The sequence below is a fragment of the Sesamum indicum genome, linkage group LG1, assembly GCF_026168435.1.
Source record: "Sesamum indicum cultivar Baizhima isolate 11 linkage group LG1, ASM2616843v1, whole genome shotgun sequence".
Lineage (NCBI taxonomy): Eukaryota > Viridiplantae > Streptophyta > Magnoliopsida > Lamiales > Pedaliaceae > Sesamum > Sesamum indicum.
In genome coordinates this window covers 10,041,119-10,061,436 of record NC_142657.1, presented here as the reverse complement: position 1 = coordinate 10,061,436, position 20,318 = coordinate 10,041,119, and the positions used below count along the sequence as shown (strand labels likewise).

The following is a 20,318-nucleotide window of genomic DNA, read 5'->3' as shown; positions in this document are numbered from 1 at the left end:
TTGAGGAGAAAAGGATGTTAAACTGGGAGAATAAGCTTCCGGCGACCAAAGCTACAAGGATGAAGACATGCAACATGTTTCATATTGCTGAATGGCATAACCATTTGTGCCATTGCTGTGAAAAGCAAGAGAAGCCCCTGTTCGGGATAAAAATTTGGGTCACACAAAATAAACCCGAACCAGACCAGGACAAGGAAAACATAAAACTCTTTACAAAAAGAAGTAAAATTAAAAAATATAAAAAAGCAAGGATAAGATTGTCAGCAGAAAAAATGATAAGGGCCAACAGTCAACAAAGCAAGAAAGCCAGCTGGAAATCACATAACCGACAAGCCATTATGACCAACAACTGAAAAGGATGAGGCAATGACGAACGCAGTGACATCATTCGAAAGAGACGAGATGATGATGAATGCAATGACATTATCAAAAAACAAGTTTGGAGTCCAAATTTGAAGTCCGCGGACACCTATAAATAAAGAGGCAATGAAGCAGAAGGGGATCATCAGAAAAACTTCTCCTACTATTCAAAGCGTTAGAGTTCTGAATCTTTTCAATCTTTTGTATTATTTTAATTTTTCAGTTTATGAGGGTTTCCCCTACGAGTCAAGTCCTCTATAATATGAGAGGTTAAACAGTTGTCTCCCTCAACGGAGGAATAATATCTATGTAATATTCCCGATATTTTTTCAATAAAAGTTAGGCTTCTGTTCAACCTGTTTGTCCAAAATTCTATAAAGTCCCTGTATTGGAGTCCTTTTTACGCCCTAAGGTAGGAAACGAAATAGGGATGTACTGTTTTGTTACTAAAGGAGCCAAGTGTCTGCGAACCATCTGTTGTGGTACTGTGGTTGGAGAAAGTCCGTAAAGAAGACTTGGAATACCCAAAAATAAAACGGTCAAAGCAAGGTGTGAATTTATGGGATCTTAATTTACTTTAGAAGCATGTTGAGCCGTCTCAAGAGCATGAAAATGGATTAATAAGCTATTTCCTTTGAAAGGTTAAAATGATCATAAAATAGTCTAAAGGACCAGATTTACGCCAAATTGAAAGATAAAGAAGTAAAACTGATATTGTCAAAGTTAGAGGACCAAAATTAATCCGTGACAAAGATAAAGGATTAAAGTTTTCTTTATCCCTTTCTAAAAATTATTAAATATTTTATGATTTAATTTTGGATTAAATTGTATTTTTTCTAAAACTAAGTTTCATTATTAATATGGTTTATTTTTTTGGATGCACATATTATGATAATCTTTTTAATTGCAATTTTAAAATTGTGTTTTCTGCATATAATATTTTTTTTTATATTGGATATCATGGTTTTATTATACATGGAATGTATTATTTTTGTCTATCATGTTTAATTAGATTATATGCTAGTTGTATGAAAATAGATGATCACAGAGCCCTTGACTGTTCGAATGTATTTATTTATTCTGTTTATGTTGGGTGGACCCTTGTGCCTTCCATTTTATCTCTCTCCTTCTCTCATTTTTTGTCTTGAAATAATAAGATTTGCTATCTCCCTCGTTATTACTCCCCCGGACTTCTGATCAAGGTTTCTTTTCAATTGTAATGAGAGTAGAATAGGTTTTTTTGGTAAAAATTTTTATTTTATAAATCAAGCCCACGGAGGAAAGAGGAAACCCACGGAAGAAGGAGGTCCAAGGAGGAGTTACAAGGCCCATCCATGTGTTGATGGGTAAATTACATTTGTAATAGCATAGGCAACTCTAGATGGACCTTAGACTTACTACGGGCTTAGTGGGTCTCATAAGTTGGGCTCATGATCATCCAACAGTGGTATGCTAGGTTCTTTTACATGCGATGCTTTTGATTAAGTATTTTTAAATATTTGATATTTATGCATGCAAAACAATCATGTGATGAGGTTCCGGTCAACACTCAAATTTAACTCTCACTTGGTTGGACCAAGTTAAAGTGTTAGGGCCCATAATGGACTTGGATCAAAATGGTTTGATCTGTCCAAGGTTTCCATCCACAATAATGTGGTTAGGAAACTGCCACTACCTAAGTGTGGTCTCACCATTCGTGGCACATTTCTAATAGAGGCAAGCTGCATCATTATTGTAAACAAAAGAATATGCTCGTTGTTTTCCTGTCTCACAAGTCGTGGCGGCGACAGTTGAGGTGTGATTTGGATGATAAGTTAAGCCTTACACTAAGTAAATATGAGGCCCGTAATGAACTTGGATCTAAACGATTTTTTGATCTATAAAGTCTTCCATCCATAATAATATCATGAGGAAGCCACCGCTATCCAAATGTGGTCTCACGAAGTCGTGGCACATTTGGAATAGAAGGCAGGTTGCATTATTGTTATGAACAAATGAACATGCTAGTTGTTTTCCTGTCTCACGAGTCGTGGGGGACGACAATAGAGGTGTGATTTGGTTGATAGGTCAGGCTTAACACTGAGTAGCATGATTCGCTTGGAGTCCTCGGGATCATGTAAAGAGGTAAGGCCATATATCTTGGTAATCTCATGGAATGGCAATGGCATCGGTTGCCTCCCACAAGGCTTTTTCCATATGAATCATAGAAGTGGGGCATGGTAAATTGCTCTTTTGAATCCCAAGACGACTAGAAAAAGATTTTTTAAAACCCCACTTGAGAGTAGTGGGATTTTATAGAAATAGTGGGATAAGTTGACGACTAAAAGACCAAGTTTTAACTCCAAACAATGTTGCAATAATCTACTTATTTCTGCTTTGCATTTAGACTGCATGTCTAAGATCCGCTTTCCATTTCACCACATTTGAGATTTATTTTTTATGGAACACATTAATCAATAAATTGGCTGCAAAGTCGAAGGATTGTCCTCAACTTCCAAACCTGACTTATGTCATGGATGAACCACTTTCATCGGACTTGCGAAAGGGGTCCTTACTTAAAGAACACTTGACGTTCGGGATTAAGGAATGAGGACAATCTCAAGATCCGCAGCGTCATACCGGCTTCCGTCATCCATGAGCGGTATGAAAGGCTGGACGTTGTTGGTTCAATAATGCTCCACATTAAAATGAGTTTATGCGGCATCGAACCGACATATTAGATATGCCGCAACGGAAGAAATTTTGAAGCCAAGATGACTGAGGGTTGTTTGTACAAAAACATAGGTCTTAATGTTTTTCCTTGTGGAGAAGCTCGAGGACCTTAGTGTTAATCTTGAAAGGAGATGTACATTAACATAATCATTCACTCTCTTCATTCCCCTTTCAACCTAGTTATCATGAACTCTAAATGGGCTTAAGAAACCATTCATGAGTTGATAAAAATGGTTGGACCAATACGAGGCAACGATTAAAGAATCTGAGCCATCAGTATTGGGTTTGGAGGCTATAGCCTCAAGAGCGAAAAGCAAGGGTGCCGGACGCCGAATGAGGAAGAACGATGGAGCAAAGTGAATTGTGCAAGCGCTTTGAGCACTCCTGTCGCCTCGATAGGCGAGGGTAAAAGGAAACGGGAAAATGGTTTGGCAGTCAAGATTTACACATGATGTTTGCATAAATTGCCAAGGGGTATTGGAAGAGGGAGTGTCGTGAAACTCCTCTCCACCCAAACTATTGCATTTGTTGAGTAACATGATTACTAATTCTATTCCCAAGTACTGGACACTTGCTTTAGAAGCGCATTTCTGCAAATAGTTTGCAAAAATAAAAAGGAGTAGAGCGTTGAGACGTATAGTCTTAAAGCGAGGCGATGGCTAGGACATTGCTGCAAAAGCTATAAGACTAAGTGGACTTAGCCATTAGTATTCATGTTAAGATAGTATACAATTATGTAACTCAACATGATCAAGTTCTTATTAGTCATTTATTGGACAAAATAGACTATAAACTTGATCAATAAAAGATTGTTTTTAGTTGACAATGAGTCTGCTGAATTATAAATTATTGTACTCCATGTCATAATTGGGTTATGTACGCTCAAAACAAATGGCTAAACGGATAGTCAAGGACAAAAACTTATAGAGAATGGCATGCACAAGCTAAGCCATATCCATCTAGTTAGGATAAGTAAGTTGGCATATTCAAAGAGTCTAGCAATAGATAATTTGAGTTTACTAACTTATGAATCCTTCCTAAGAAGGAAGAAAGTTGTGAAAGTAATAAAGAAATACATTTCAAAATGATATGTTGGATTGGACCCAAATAGACATCTGTAGGTCACTAAATACACAAAGACCAGTGGCAGGTTCACAAATCTAAGGATTTTTGGAAAAAGTAGGGAATTAGACTTGAAGTGGAGAATCAAACTTGTTACGAGGACAAACCATTCAATTGGATCGAGATGGTGTGTATTTAGTGGGAGTTCTTGAAGTATCTAAATGAGAATGGGATTCTCATTTAGTGAAATTCTTTTTGAAGAGACGATGTTGAACTGTCTTAGATGAGAAAGAAATCGAACCTTGATTGAACATGATTTGATCGGTATTTCACTGAATTAGCTGGCCCATCAGGATATGGACTTTCAAAAATCAACAAGTTGAAAAAACATGGCATTTTCTTGAGGTCATGATCCAGACACCATGTTTGATATGGATTGACAAACCTGTATCCTACAAAAGATGTTGAGTATGGGGAGTGGTCCTACATAGGTCAAGGGACTAGTGGATAGCAAATTAGACTCGGATTCTGGTTTATACAGGTTCGTTATGGAATAATGCAAATATCATTTGTAATAAAATCTTCACTAACTATATTTAAGTTCTCTGAGGGAACCACCAGAAAGTTCTAGTTACCTGAAAGGTATGAATTTCTGAATCTAACCGAATAAAGAGAAGCGATGTAAGACATCGATCCAGATAAATGGCTTGGAGCCAAAATATCCGCTTAGGAGTTCAAACTAGGTTTGGACGTCCAGTATCTGGAATGCCTGTTTTGACAAATTCAAGAGGTACATTACTCGATCAAGAACAAGGTGGAAGTTCTTTGGGAGTTCAATTACGTTCCTAGTATTTCAGATGTTAAAAACGTCTTGATCATTTCGATTCATACAAGGATGTTTTGGAACTCTAAAACACGAAAAAAAATTATTCATATAATTCTCCTTATAGAAATTGGATTTCTATCTAAGAATGAGCTATCCAAGATTCAGTCATGGTAGACTGATGATGAGCTTGGATGTTTGATATCCCCAACGTCTTTGCTGAAAGCAGCATGAGAATGCTATATGGTGCACTAAGCCCAGTGTTGCTTATGCTTTTTAAGAATAATAATGGATATCAAGTGTGCACCGACGAGGCAACAGAGAGCTGTTGAAGAGCTATCTTTAATACCTGAATAAGGATTAAAAAAAAGCTCTTGACGCACATTAATGGAGAGTTCATTCGGGAAGGTTGCAGTGATAATAGCTTTCAGCATCACATGAATAATGTTTAGTCTCAAAATGAGCGTACTTTCAAGCTTTACTGATAATGTGGTAATATTAGAAAGGTTCCAACCAGAATACCAGAAGGAGATTTTGAAAGTTGAATGTATGGCAACTTTAGAAGTTGCATTAGGAAGTGGTTAGGATTGAAAAACTACACCTGATTGTTAGGTGTACTACCTAGTATAGTAGTGGCAGTGGTCAGCTTGGAGGGTGACAACTAGGCTATGGCATAAGGTAAAAGGTCTGAGATCTCATCACAGGTCCAAAAAAAAATCTTAGACACCATCATCTACTTGGAGTGATGATAGGAAGATGTGACGTGAGATGCGGTTGGACCGCGGAACATTCGCAGACGCTAAGACAGACCCATAAGACCTAGCCAGTATCAGAAATTGCTCATGATCAGACTAGTCTGAAAATATGTGTAATTGGCTTTAAGGTCAAGTGGAAGATTGTTGGAACAAGTGACCAAAAAGCCGATTGGATTGGCGATTTTTGAAACTATTCAAGTAATCTTTATTTAAGTAATATTGTCCCGACGAATATGGTAAGTATTCGTCTTTGGTACATGTATTTGTTGTACTTACCAATTACGTTAAGCACTGCTTTAATGTCACAACAGATGCCCACAGACCACTTAATCACCCATGTAGTTGGGCTGCAGAACCAATTTTTGAGGGTTGGTCTCAAAAGTTCCAAGTTGAGGACCTCAAGACTCAGTATCGAAAGTCCTACTGAGACTTACACTACGTATTGCATTCATTGGATGAGTGTCGCGTTTCATCGGCAAGAGACGTTAGGCGTCTATGCAAGTTTAGTGGGTTAGTTGACAAGGAAGTCAACTGACTGAACTGACTCAAGGGGATCGTCATATGGAAGCCTCGGAGGCTTGGTCGATATGACTCGAATCCCCAGGCTCCAATAGTACGGGAGTGTTCTTAGACTTGAGGAATCATGGCAGTCACATGCAAATGATGACTGTATCATGGATGTGCGCGTGAGGTGTTGTGTCACGGACATGATCATCATAAGTCTTGTCTAGTGCAGTTGGAATATGTAGCGAGGATAGTGAATTCCAAGAAGAGGATTCATCCCCTGTCAGTATGTGATAGAGGTACCTGCTATGCACTTGGAGATGCATTCACGCTTTATGAACCTATAGCCACAGTCTTTGATCGAAAAGACAAAAGAGGTTCCTATGTCGAGAAACTTGGCGTAATGCGATCTCAAGTATTAAGCATAGATGCTTACTCCACGATGGGAATCGACACCTAATTCCATACCTTAGACTAAGGCCGGGAAACGGCAGATGGAAGGACCGTACCCATATGGAATCGGGAGCCTAAATATTCACGCGGAAATTCTCCTAGTCTCTAGTGCCACGGACCGTTGCTAGACGGTCATCCATGGTGATGGAATTTCTTGATTAAGGGTTAATCAAAAAATATTAATTAAATTAGATTCAATTAATAATAGTTTTGGACACTAGTCCAAGTCTAGCTGAAAGGTGAACCTAAAGAGTCACACATAAGTCACCAAGAAAGAACAAAATATTAATTTAGAATTAATTCCATAAGGTGTAAGTAATTGGATTACCCACACATGAGGGTCCATTGGTTGGATGGCCCAAGTTTGAATTAATTGGATTAATTTTTATTGGGCTTGACTTATTTAATTAATAAATTAAATTTTATCAATTAATAAGAGACAATTTAGGCTTAAGTATTTAATTAGACTAAATACCTAGTAGGCTCAATTAAATAAATTTCATTAAAATGAATTTAATTAAAATTCGTTAGGCCTTGAATTTTAATATACATAAAATTGGCCAATAATTAAAGCCCACAAGCAAAATTGATGGAGGGAAATTGACCAAAGAATTGCATTTTTGAAAAGTGCTAGTTTGGTTATAATTAGACTCTTCTCTATTTGGAATGGATTGAATAGTTGCCTTATAGATAATAGAATGTATCTATGCACATTCTTATTTATCTATTCAAGGTATATAAATATATATTGTGTATGATTATTAGGGTAATAATTAATTACAGAATACAACACAAAAATCCTCTTCCTCCTCCGTCAATTCGGCAGCCCCTCTTTTAAAGATTAAGTTAAAATATTAAAGATACTCCAGCTTATATATGAAGATTTATTCGCTGAGGAGGATGCTTGCTTAAGGGCTAGACTTATTCCATGTAGGAGGCCTGCCTGGAGGCAAAGCTTTATTATGAGGAGGATGCCCGTAGGTAGGGCAACGCTTATTTTCTGAGGAAGATGCCCGTCTGGGGTCGGGCGTATTTTTTGCGGAGGATGTCTGCCTGGGGCTATGGCTTTATATTTTGAGGATGCCCGCCAGGAAGCAGGGTTTATTGTTTAAGGAGGATGCCCTCCTTTTCCGGGGGGACGTCCTCCACATTAAAAATTGAATTAGTAGAAACATTAAAATTAAGTAATGATAATGATGGAGCTTGTTGAAGCTGGGCCTTGATCATGGTCCGACTCGGGTATGTCCTAGGCCTTCGAGTCGAGATATATCCATTTCTTTCTTCTTTTTGAAGTTGCTTGACCTCTTTAGGCTAACCTATTTTTATACACATTAATAATTATTAAATGCTTTGAAAGAATTATAGTAAAAGTTTGAGATCAAACTTAGTTAATAATGGAAAAGACTTTAAGATCCCAGACATTCAATAATTCGGGTCAGGCTTATTGGATTTGTTAATTTTTACTTCAAAGCTTATATTTCAGTAAATTTTTTAAATTTTTTATTAATTTATATAAAAATGTTTAGCACTATTATGTTTATTTATAATTTTTTAAAATAAGAAGCTTGACTGTAGAACTAATCCTAATACACTTTAATTATGGGAATACTTTCACTATTCAAAACATGCGTTTCTATGTTACAAATTTTAGTGTAATATAAATAAAAACTGTCTATGGTTTCTATAAAAATCAATATAGTTGGTTGCTTTGTTTGTTTGTTTTTCTTTTGTAAGGAATGTGATTATGATCCTTCTCTATATTGTGTTTTATATTAAACTATAATATTAATTAAATATATTTTTAATGAGAATACATATAAATAAATATATTTTTCTCTATCGATACCCATAAAAATGGATTGATCCAAAAAGATCCAAGCGGTCCAAAAAAAGAAAAGAATACAAGACCTATGGTGCCCCCTAGAATGCCCAGTTCGGGAGAGCTCCTAAAATGCCCCCAAGAAGTCCGGTCTAGACTAGTCCAGATTCAGCCCCCAAGAAGGTCGGTGTGCATCCCCCAAAAACTAAATTTGCTAAATGAAACAAAATGCCTCAAATCTGAAAGGGCCCAAATCAAAAAATACCTCATAGGCCCACAAGAAGTTTAGAAACTTGAAGAACCCGAGCCAAAATCAAAACCCATCTCGCATGGTGTCCACGAGTGGCTTTGATGGCATACACGTTGGATCTATGGAGAGACACCTAATAAAATCGAATAAAGACCAGCAGCCCCCTCGCACGTGGTGCCTCCAGAGAAAAGTAACCTATAAACCCCAAAAGCTTGAACTTCTGCTGGGAGAAAGGGTCTCTTCAACCTCCCTGAAAATCCAATAACACATCCTTATCCCCAGAAGGGACCTTCATCCACAATGGACTCCAACCGCCTCCCTCCAATTCGGGGGAATCCTTTAACTACCTCCCTTGAATCTGGGGGGATCCTCCAAGGAACTCTCTGCTGAATTTGTGAGGGATTTAGCATTATCTAACAATTTTGAAATCAGCTCCCCCAAATTCATATCCGTCTCCAACCAACTTAGAATTGTCTATAAATAGAGAGCTTTCCCTAGCGGGAGAGCATATGTTTTTGATGTTTTTACACTTTGAGCCTACATATTATAATTTTTACCTTAATTCTACCACTTTAATTGAGGGAAATATCATAATTTCATATTAAAGAGTTTTATTTCAATATCAACCTCTCATATTTACACGCTAAACGGGCAATAATACTCTCTTCATCACTCATCTACACTCTTTTATTTCTTAACATTTCACTTTATTATTTTGCACCCTAACAAAATCAAGCACCATTATGTTTTGCTCACATCAACTTTAATTATTATTCAAAAACTAAAAATTAAAAATTAAAAATGAAAACATAAACAAACTCATCTACCCTATAAAAATAATCTTAAATATATAATTAGTAATGCGTGCGATTTCAGCATGAGCCCAAGTTCTTGCATCTAGATGTCGAGTTTGGGGTAACGGAGCGAGAGCTTTTGAGAAAGAGAGCCTGCAAAACAAAATGTTAGCACTCTAATTCTTAAATTAGTACTGGATTTGAAGAATAATAATTTGAAATAATAAAAAAAAAATATTGAAAGGATGCGATGTTATGATAGAAAAACAAGAATGAGTTGTGTATAAGAAGATGATGGAGGCGAGGCAGAGCGATAGCCAGATTTCTGTAGGGTAAAAGTGGTCTTCTGCGTGGGGGTGAATCCCTATTTATAGAAGGGTGTCCCTCAAAACCAGGGAACTAACGGGACTCCCTACCTTCGTGGGAAATAGATAGAATTGATTAGGATAAAACGTGATAAAATCCAGTTTGTTTAGCGATCATGCTGTTGGGATCATTATTTAGGTGAGGGAGAGAGTCCGAGACGGAGAGGAACTCCTAGCCCACAAGGAGTCTGCTAGATGTTAGAGTCCGAGTTTTTGGGGGAGGCTTTCCTACCACGCGCACTCCTTGTCAGCTAAAGGGCCTACGTGAAGGATCCATGTGTTTGCCACGCAGGCCTCAAGGACTGAAGCGAGTATGAGGAGTGGGCCAGCTGCGAGTGTTTGGGCTGAGCACGTTGGGCTGTGCACAGTGGCCGTGCACAGTCGGCTTCCTACAACTGTCACATCCATACCCAGGGGTGGAGTGTTTGGGTTTTTTAACTTGTTCTTGACCGAAATGCATTGGGCTACATCCATTAATTAGGGATAGTCCAAAACTTTTAAAATGCATAGTTTTCAAAATCAAGTAAGTGGTTATACGCATGCAAAGAATAATAATTTTTACTAATAAAAGAATTTGTATGATACTTTTTTTTTCCCAAAATCTAAATGCATTAAGGTAAAAGTTGAATGATTTTTTTTCATTTTTTGCATTTAAAAATAATTTCTATGATTGTTTTGATGGCACATTTTATTTTAAGCCCATGTGAGCTGGACTATTATTTCTTTCAGTCACGCACTGGACAATTAACCGATACATGTGATCAAATAGGAGCGAGAGCCCCGCAAAAGTTCATCTCCCACCCGCAAATAGGGCAGTAAAATATTCAAATTGACTCGTACACATTATTGTTTAAATTTATTTGAATTAATATTAAACTCAAAAGCTTGTATTTGAAATTAATTTTATTATTAATTTAATCAACTCAAAATGAGTTTCTATTAGATTAAACATAAATCGAGTTCGAGTAACTTGATATTTTTAAGTATATATTATTATTTTTATACTAATCGAATTAAGTTCAAGTCGATTTCAAAATCCTATTGAACAAAATATTTTTTGTCCAAATTTGATTTGCTAAGTTTAATAATCGAATATCAAACAAATTTTTTATTAATCGATTTCAGTTAAATATTGAGTAATTTTTTTTATTTATCGATCCTACCCAGGAAGTACTGTATTTCTGACGCAACCAAGGTCACTTGACTAAAGTTTCATTAGTGAAATTCCTTGGAAAAAAACCCTAAAATTTAATAATTATTTTCCTAAATTAATATTTGTAGTCTTATATTTAAAAAAAAAAACTTATTAAGTTGAAGTTATCTGATAATTGTTTTCATTTAAGTTTCTCAAATTGATAAATTGTACCTATTATGATTCTAAATAAATGAATTAATGTTTTTGAAAAATATTTACTGCTTCCGTATTTGAATAAAACTTTTAGCAGCTGAAATTATATTTAAAATTGAATCAAGTAGAGAAAAAAATTTAAATTATTTTAAAAAATGAAAAAATGTTTATGATGAAGTTTTTAAAAATGAAATTTTTGGAATTAATAATTTTTTATTTAAAAAAATTAATTAGCGGGTTCTTCTAATATAACAATTTATTTTAAGAGATTTCTTGTAATTTTAACGTACATTTATTAGCTTTCTATCAGGCAAATTATTCTTAATTTATTAGACGTAAAATTGCAACACAAATTATTTTCGTGGATTCCAGGATCTTATATCCAAGTACAACATTAGTTTTTACTAAAATAAACCCTTGTAGGTTCATTTTTTTTCATCATAAACATATACTAGACTAGATTAATATAGTGGATTAACTTAAATTCGATTCTTTCCATAAAGATATTATAGCAATAAATCAAAATTAATGGATTTTATTGAAAATCAAGCCATCTTTATTCGATTCCTTCAACAACTACAAACGAAAGCAAGAGAAACAATTGCCATTTGCAAAAACAGAGAATCAGAATACTTCAAAACTGCATTGCTAAAAAAAGATCATTTTACAAATGGGAGCTAGAACACTATTTATAAAGCTCCAGATTAACTGAACAACTGATCGAAACATATTCTTGAAATAAGCCTAACTAATCTTGAACCCAATAATTGCTGGAGCTGAAATCTGAAAGCTGTAGAGGAGCAAGAACTTTGGAAGTTCTTATTGATCGAAAAAGAAGAAGAAAGCATATTGCTAAAAATTCTAACACATTTCTATAAGTAAGAAGAAGAAAACGCTAAAAAACATTAAAAGTGCTAACTATTGACTAAAAACTAATAAAAATGTAAACCCATAAAAAAAATGTTTCTTCCTCAAGTGACAAGTGATTTGATCTGATCTCTTCTGCCTGAAGTAAAGTTTGAGCCGGCTGAGCTGCACAGTAGCTAACCAAAGATAATCTTTTAACCCCCTCCTCAAGTGGGACTGAGTAACAAATTAACCAAACCCAACTTGGAAACCAGAGAAAGGAAATGAGGATCGATAAGAGTTTTTGTAATGACATCTGCATGTTGAGCTTTAGAAGGAACGTGTGGAGGCGCCAAGAAACGAGACTTGTATTTATCCCGTACAAGATGACAATCGATTTTCAGGTGTTTTATTAGCTCGTGGAAGACGGAATTAACAGTTATATGTAGAGTTGCTTGGTTGTAGTTATATGTAGAGTTGCTTGGTTGTTGCACAAAAATGGGATAGGTGTGGGAACATGGACTTGTAAATCTTTTAACAGATTGAAAATCCATGTTAGTTCACAAGCAATAGTACCTGCTTTAGCTGTGGAACGTGAAACCGTGCTCTGTTTCTTGGTTTTCTAGGAGACAAGAGTGGGACCAAAGAAAATGCAGCAACCAGTGGAGGAGCGCCGACTATCCACACAAGTTCCCAATCAACATCACAATAGGCCTTGAGAGAGTGTGTATTGTCTACTGGAAAGAAGAGACCCTTGTATGGTGTACCCTTTTAAATATTTTACCAAATGCATGGCAGCATCCCAGTGCCGTCGGTAACGAGTCTGCAAGAACTAGCTAACTTGCTGCGATGCATGTGAGATATCTGATCTGCTATATCCTAAGTAGAGAAATCTTCCAACAAGTCGTCTATAGACCTCTGGTTCTGCAATTTGATTACCTGCATCAGCTGAAAACTTGATTCCATTAGAAAGAGGAGTTGTGGTGGCCCTTGCATTATTCAAACCAATGTCTGAAACTAAGTCTTTTTATGTACTTCGTTTGTGTGAGAAGGAGTCCTTTATCAGATCGAGCAAGCTCCAGTCCAAAAAGTACTTTGTACTCCCTAAATCTTTGATGGTGAAAGCCCATCCAAATATTGTTTGATGTTCTTAATTTCTTCCTCTGAAGGTCCTTCAACAAGAACATCATTTAAATAAACTAGTAAAGCAAATAAGCCAAGAGAAATTACCTTAGTGAAGAGGCAATAGTCATGACTGGATTTACAAAGCCAAAATTTTAAAGTTTGTCTGTCAACTCTTGGTTCCACTGTCCTGAAGCCTACTTCAGGCCATACAAAGACCTTCTAAGTCTACAAACTTGACCTGGTGGCACCTAATAGCCCTCTGGAGGTTGCATATAAATTTTCTCATCCAAATGACTATGTAAAAAATGCATTATTTATGTCTAGTTGACGAATATTCCACTATATGGCTGCTGCTACTACAAGAAAAATTCTGACTGTAACTGATTTAGCAACTGGAGAGAAGTTATCCAAAAAATCAATTCCTGAAATTTGGTTATAGGCTTTTGCTACAAATCTTACTTTATGCCTTTCTATTGATCTATTTGCCTTTGTTTTATGCTTGTATATCCATGTACACCCTATTGCTTTCGTGGTTTTGGGAAGAAGCACAACATCCTATGTATGGTTTCTTTCAAAGGTTGTTATCTCTATTTGCATAGACTGTTGTCACTCTTCTTGTTGACTAGCTGGATTATAGTTTCTTGGTTCCTGCAATTGGTTAACGGAAGCAAGAAAACAACATCGCGCAGAAGTAGATAAGACAAAGAAAATGTTGTTTGAATCAGAGGAGATGGTGCAGTCAAAATCTTGTAAGTAGCCTGGCCTAAGCCTAAGACTAGTCCTAGAGGACCTTCTCAGATTTTCAGGCTCTGTTTGTGCTTGAACCTGTGGTTCAAGATCTGGTTCCAATTCAATTCGAGTTTCTATAGTGATCAAAGGGTGCATGGTTTATATATCAGATTCTTGTGCAGAGATGGGGATTAAGCTATTCAAGGGGCAAATCTACTGTTCAGAAAAGGGAAACTTATCTATAAATCATATAGTTTGTTGTTAGAAATGGTGATCAGAAAGCCAATTGGATTGGCGGTTTTCGAAACTATTTAGCAATCTTTATGAATGTGATATTATCTTGATGAATGTAATAGACATTCATCTATGGTACCATGTGTTTGTTATGCTTACTATTTACATTGAATGGAATTTTAGCGTCACAACAAATGCCCACAAACCAATTGAATAACCCATGTAGTTGGGCTGCGCATTGGATGGCAGCAGTGAAACCAACTTCTAAGGGTTGGTTCGAAACGTTTCAAGTCGAAGACCTTGAGACTGGGCTTCGAGAGTCCTATAGAGACTTGCACTAAGTATTGCATTCATTGAATGAGTGCCGTGTTTCATCAGCGACAGACATGGGAAGTCTATGCAATTTTAGTGCATTATTTGACAAGGTTGTTAGTTGATTGAACTGACTCCCGGGAATCGTCATATGTAAGCCTTAAAGAATATATAAATGATTGGATCATTTATTTAATAATCCATTTGATGGATGGCTCAATAATTAATTAATTGGATTAATTAATTTTGGGCTTAACACCTTTAAATTAATTGGATTAATTTATTTGGTTTGGCTTAATTAATTAATTGTATCAATTAATCAGAGTTTGTGCTTAGATTTATTTAATTGGATTAAATGAATCTTTAGACTTACTTGGACTAAAAATAATTTAATTAATTATTGTCCAATGGACTTTGGTTGGCTTAATTTTATTTGATTAAATCAAGTCAGGTCCATACTTGAAATCCAAGCCCATTTGAGGGAGGTTGGATTAAGTTAAAAAGAAGTTGAAACTCCTCACCATGATGAAGGTAATGGGGTGGTTATTTCATCATGATTGAAGATTATATGCATGTGTGTGTATAGGTTGCCTTGGAGGCAAACTTGGTAGTTATTGAATTTTGAATTCAATTATATGTAATATACAAAGCTACACACATATCATGCATAACCAATACCTAAGCCACGAAATTTGCTCCCTTTTCTATCCAAAAATATTTTCCTTTTTGTTCTATATTGAATTGGATTCAATTTGGAACATAAAATATTCCAAGAAGCACTAATCAATTGTGTTAGTTTAGAGTTGTTTTTTCTTCTTGTTTTTTCCTCTATCTAGCAATAGAAAAAGAACTATATCTATTCCTTAGTATGGTATGGACAAATTAGAGAGGTATTAATTTGGATCCTAAAGTGAACGGGAGAACGTGAAGGGAACAACGCACATTGTTGTTCAACTATGGAAACCAAAGGCAAAATTTCATGTTTTGTTTCTACGCTTTTTTTTTTTAATCCTCTAGCCACTTGTCTAGCATGTTTATTTATTTATTTTTATGCTTTTGACAAAAATCGAACGCTCGGAAATTCCAAATGGAACACCCCTTTGATTCGTTTTAAATAATATTTTTTTTATTTCACACTTCTACCACGTTCCCAGGCCATGTCGTTTCTTTCAGTGGTATCAGAGCCCGGTTCGGTGTTGTGGCTTTAGGATTTATATGTTATTATGTGTTGAGCATGAACAGATATGCTTTTGTAAAGCATGTTTTATGGCTTTGTAGCATGATTATGTGTTTAGAAAATATGTATTAATTTTTCTTTTAAATTATGGATATCTATGTATTTTTTTAACAATTGAATTTTCTATAAATGCATGACTTTAATTCAGTTTTTAATTGCAGAAATTCAAAAAAAAGTTTGAAAAATAGAGAACTATAGCCATTGCTGCCCTGCTGGCCGGTACTTGCCAGCCGGCCATCTGCTGCTCCGAACGGTTGGGTCGTTTTGTGCCGTGTTTCCAAAAAATTGGATTTTTCTGATTTCTGTAATTTTTCTGAAATTATTAATTTTGGCTAATTTTAATTTTAGTTAAATTGAATTTTTCTATAATTAAATTGTGCCTATAGTTTCCAAACAAATAAAAAATTTGTACATTGGATGTATGATTGATATTCATTTTTTAATTTCATTATTAGTATGTTATTTTCTGCATTTAATTATGTTTTTGGTATTAGTTATTGGACATCTATTGTTAGATACATGGATTGATATTTATTTGTATAACATGTTTATATTTGATATAAATGTGTTAACTGTTATTTATTGGATAAATAATGGGAATGATCACAAAGCCCATTGGCCGGATGCATGGTTTAATTTTATGTTGGGTGAGGCATGCGTGCCTCTTTGTTTTAATTCGTTCGTTCGGTTTTAGCCTTGAAATAATAAAGCTTGCTTTCTCCCTCCTTTTGTACGCCCACAATTTTTGAGTGGAGATTCCAATTTCAGTTGTAATGAGTGTAGTTAGTATTGAGAGGTTCATTTATTTTGAATAAATGTAAGCTTCCAAGGAGAGGAAGGTTTAGGCTCGCTGGACGGAGCTCACGACGGAAGAAGAACAAAGAAGAAGGCCCATTAGAATGATTATGGGTTACTATTTTGTAATAGTTAGGGCCACACCCTAGATTGACCATAGACTCACTGCAGGCTTAGTGGGTCAATTAGGATTGGGCTTATGATCATCCAACAGGGGCATGCTAGGCTTGTTTTTACATGTGGTGTATGTTTTAATATTTGGAGTACGATGTGTTTGGAATGAATCTGTTTATACTCAATCATTAAACCGATGTATGCAAAATCTTATAATGATGAGGTCTCGGTTACAACAATCTTAACTTTCACTTGGATGGTCCAAGTTAAATATTAGGCCCATAGTGGATTAAAATTCAAATAGTTTGATTAAATCCAAGCCTTCCATCCACAACAGTATGGTGCGGATACTACTTTCACCCATTCGTGGTCTCACGAGTCGTGGCACATTTGAATGGAACAAAGCTACACTATTGTTGTGAACGAATGGAATATACTCCTGTTTCCCTGTCTCACGAGTCGTGGAGGGCGACAGTTGAGATATTCATTTGGTTGATGGGTCGGGCCTAACGCTGAGTAGCATGATTCGCTTGTAGTCCTCGGGATCACATGAAGAGGCGAGGTAAAATAACTTAAGGACGGGGCATGAAAAATTGTGTTTGTGGACTCCAAGCCCACTAGAAAATGATTTCCCGAAAACCCCACTTGAGAGTGGTGGGCTTTTGAAGAAATAGTGGGACGAGTTAATGACTGAAGACCAAGTCTTAAACTTGATATATACTATTACAATAATCAACTAAATTTCTGTTTACATTTGATGTAGATGTCGAAGAATCCATTCACTGCAATTATTGAGACTAATAAATTTAATGAAACAAACTACAATGATTGGCTAAGAAATCTTAGGATTGTCCTAAATTTTAAGAACCAGACCTATGTTTTGGATACGTCTCTTCCTCAAGCCTTGCCAGAATGGTCCACATGCGAAGAATGTTTGACGTTCGAGAAGTGGCATGAGGACAACCGGAAGGTTTGCAGTATCGTACTGACATCAATAACCAATGACATCCCGAAATAGTATGATAGGCATGATGATGTCCACTTAGTAATGCTCCGCATAAGCCAAGTTTATGCGGTTATCGGACCAACATATTAGATACGCTGTGACAAGAGCATTTTTCGGTGCCTAGATAATTGAAGGGTCTTCTGTACAGGAGCATCTAGTTAAGATGTTATCCCTTGTGGAGAAGCTCAAGGACCTCAAGGCTGATCTTGAAAAAGAGAAGTACATTGACGTGATCCTTCAGTCGCTTCCTCCCTCGTTTGACCCATTTATCGTGAACTATAACATAAATGGGCTTGACAAAGACCTTCATGAGTTGATAAGCATGTTGGTCTAGTACAAGGCAACGACTGAAAAGTCTGCACCGTTGGTACTGGTAGGGGAGGCTTCAACCTCAGAAGCGAAAGGCAAAGGGGCCGGACGTTAGAAGAGGAAAAAGGGAAAGACAGAATCAACTATTTCAAGCGCTCAGAGCGCTCCTGTTGCCCAGCTGGGGATAGGCAAAGGGAAGAGGAGGGTGGTTTGGCAGTCATGGATTCTAAAAGATATTTGCATTAATTGTCATGAAAAGGGATAATAGAAGAGAGAGTATCCATCCTCTATAATCAAGGTATAATTTGCTATTGAGCCTTAACATGACTATTACTACACTCCTTAGGTATTGGATACCAGTTGTAAAGCTCAAATCTGCAAATGGTTTGCAGGTGGTGAAAAGGAGTAGAAGGCTGCGAGAAACGATCAAGAAACTTAGCAATGGCAGAGCTGTTGCTATGTAGTTAAAGGACTAGATAGTCTTAGCTGTTAGTGATCATGTTACTATAAAGTTGATAAGACATAATTATGTAACATAGCATGATCAAATTATGTTTTTCCTTTGTTAGACAATATGGATTGCATAATTTTGATCAATGATGGTTATTTCATTTGACAAAAAATGGTTATTCTTATCTGCTAGGTTGTTTACGTAATTATTTCAACACTATCTCTAATAGTATTATGAGTGCTCAAAATAAATAGTTCAAATGGATAATCAAGATAAACTCACAGATCTGGCATGTGAAGGTAGGTCGCATTTTCCTAGCTAGGATTAGAAAGTTGGTGAATTCAAACGAGTCTAGAAATAGACAAGTCGAGCTTCCAAGCTTGCAAGTCCTTCCTGAGCAAGATGAGGACCGAGAAGCACTTTGTACGACAAAGTGTGCTGGCTCTGTGTTTTCAATGACTCACAGATATATAATTAGAACCAATACAATAATCCAATTTCTGTGAGTTTATCTTGATTATCCATTTTACTATTTATTTTGAGCACTCATAATCTAATTACAGGATAGTGTTGAAATAATTACATAAACAACTAACAGACAAGAATAATCTTTCTTTATCAAATGAAATAACCATGATTGATCAAATCATGTAATCCAAATTGTCCAATAATAGAAAAAAAAACATAATTTGATCATGCTAAGTTACATAATTATATCCTATGAACTTTATCCTAACATGATCACTAATAGCTAAGACTCTCTAGTCCTTTAACCACAGTAGCAACCTCTGCCATTGCTATGTTTCAGAACCGCTTGTCTCAACCTTCTACTCCTTTTCAACACATGCAAATCATTTGCAGATTTGAGCTTTACAGTTGTTATCCAATACCTAAGAAGTATAGTAGTAGTCATGTTAAGCCTAAGTAACAAATTATACCTTGATTATAGAGGACTTCGGGGCACTCCCTCTTCTATTGCCCCTTTTCACTGCAATTAATGCAAATAGCTTTTGAACTTCATGATTTTCGAACCGCCTTGTTCTTCCCTTTACCCATGCCCAGCTGTGCAATAGGAGTGCTTTGCAGTAGCTGATTCTGTCTTATCCTTCTTCCTCTCCAGCGTCTGGCCCCTTTGTCTTTCGATTCTAACTTTTCAATCATTGCCTCGTAATGGAGCAATATGTTTATCGAATCATGAAGGTCTTTGTGAAGTCCATTCATGTTATAGTTCACAATAAATGGGTCAAAGGAGGGAGGAAAGACTAAAGGATCGCGTCGATGTACGTCTCTTTTTCAAGATCAGCCTTGAGGTCCTTGATCTTCTCCACAAGGGATAGCATCTTAACCCCATACTCTTATACAAAAGACTCTTCAATCATCTTGGCACCGAAAAATGCTTTTGTGACAGCATATTTAACATACCGATATAGAACTGCATAAACTTGGCTCATGTGGAGCATTATCGATTGGACATCATCATGCCTATCGTACTGTTTCTAGATGTCATTGGTCATTGATCCCAGTACGATACTGCAAACCTTTCGGTTGTCCTGATGCCGCTTCTCGAACGTCAAACGTTCTTCGCATATGGACCCTTTCGGCAAGGCCCGAGGAAGAGACCTATCCAGAACATAGGTCTGGTTCTCAAAATTTAGGACAATCCTAATATTTTGCAGCCAATCATGGTAGTTTGTTTCATAAAATTTGTTAGTCTCAAGAATTGCAGTGACTGGATTCTTAGACATCTACATCAAATACAAAAAGAAATTTAGCAGATTATTGTAATATTATATATCAAGTTTAAGACTTGGTCTTCAGTCATTAACCCGTCCCTCTATTTCTTCAAAAAAAAAAAACCCACCTTCATCTCATATTATCCCTTTTAACTGAATAAGCAATAAATTCACAAAATTAG

The 20,318-nt window shown here is 36.2% G+C and overlaps 1 protein-coding gene across 1 annotated transcript; it reads left to right on the top strand.

Annotated features, from left to right (window-relative positions):
- The first annotated feature begins 17,400 nt into the window (after positions 1 to 17,400).
- On the top strand, positions 17,401 to 18,416 carry LOC148789445 (uncharacterized). Its single transcript, XM_088883076.1, has 3 exons — positions 17,401 to 17,607; positions 17,768 to 17,967; positions 18,299 to 18,416. The coding sequence occupies exons 1-3, from the start codon at positions 17,401 to 17,403 to the stop codon at positions 18,414 to 18,416; spliced, it is 525 nt and encodes a 174-aa protein (XP_088739202.1).
- Positions 18,417 to 20,318: the final 1,902 nt, after the last annotated feature.

Excerpts from the sequence above, each read along its gene's own strand:
- LOC148789445 (XM_088883076.1), top strand. The coding sequence starts at position 17,401 with ATGTCGAAGAATCCATTCACTGCAATTATTGAGACTAATAAATTTAAT. Across the intron at positions 17,608-17,767 it reads GGCATGAGGACAACCGGAAG|ATAATTGAAGGGTCTTCTGT; the intron begins GTTTGCAGTATC and ends TTCGGTGCCTAG. Across the intron at positions 17,968-18,298 it reads CTTCATGAGTTGATAAGCAT|GTATTGGATACCAGTTGTAA; the intron begins GTTGGTCTAGTA and ends TACACTCCTTAG.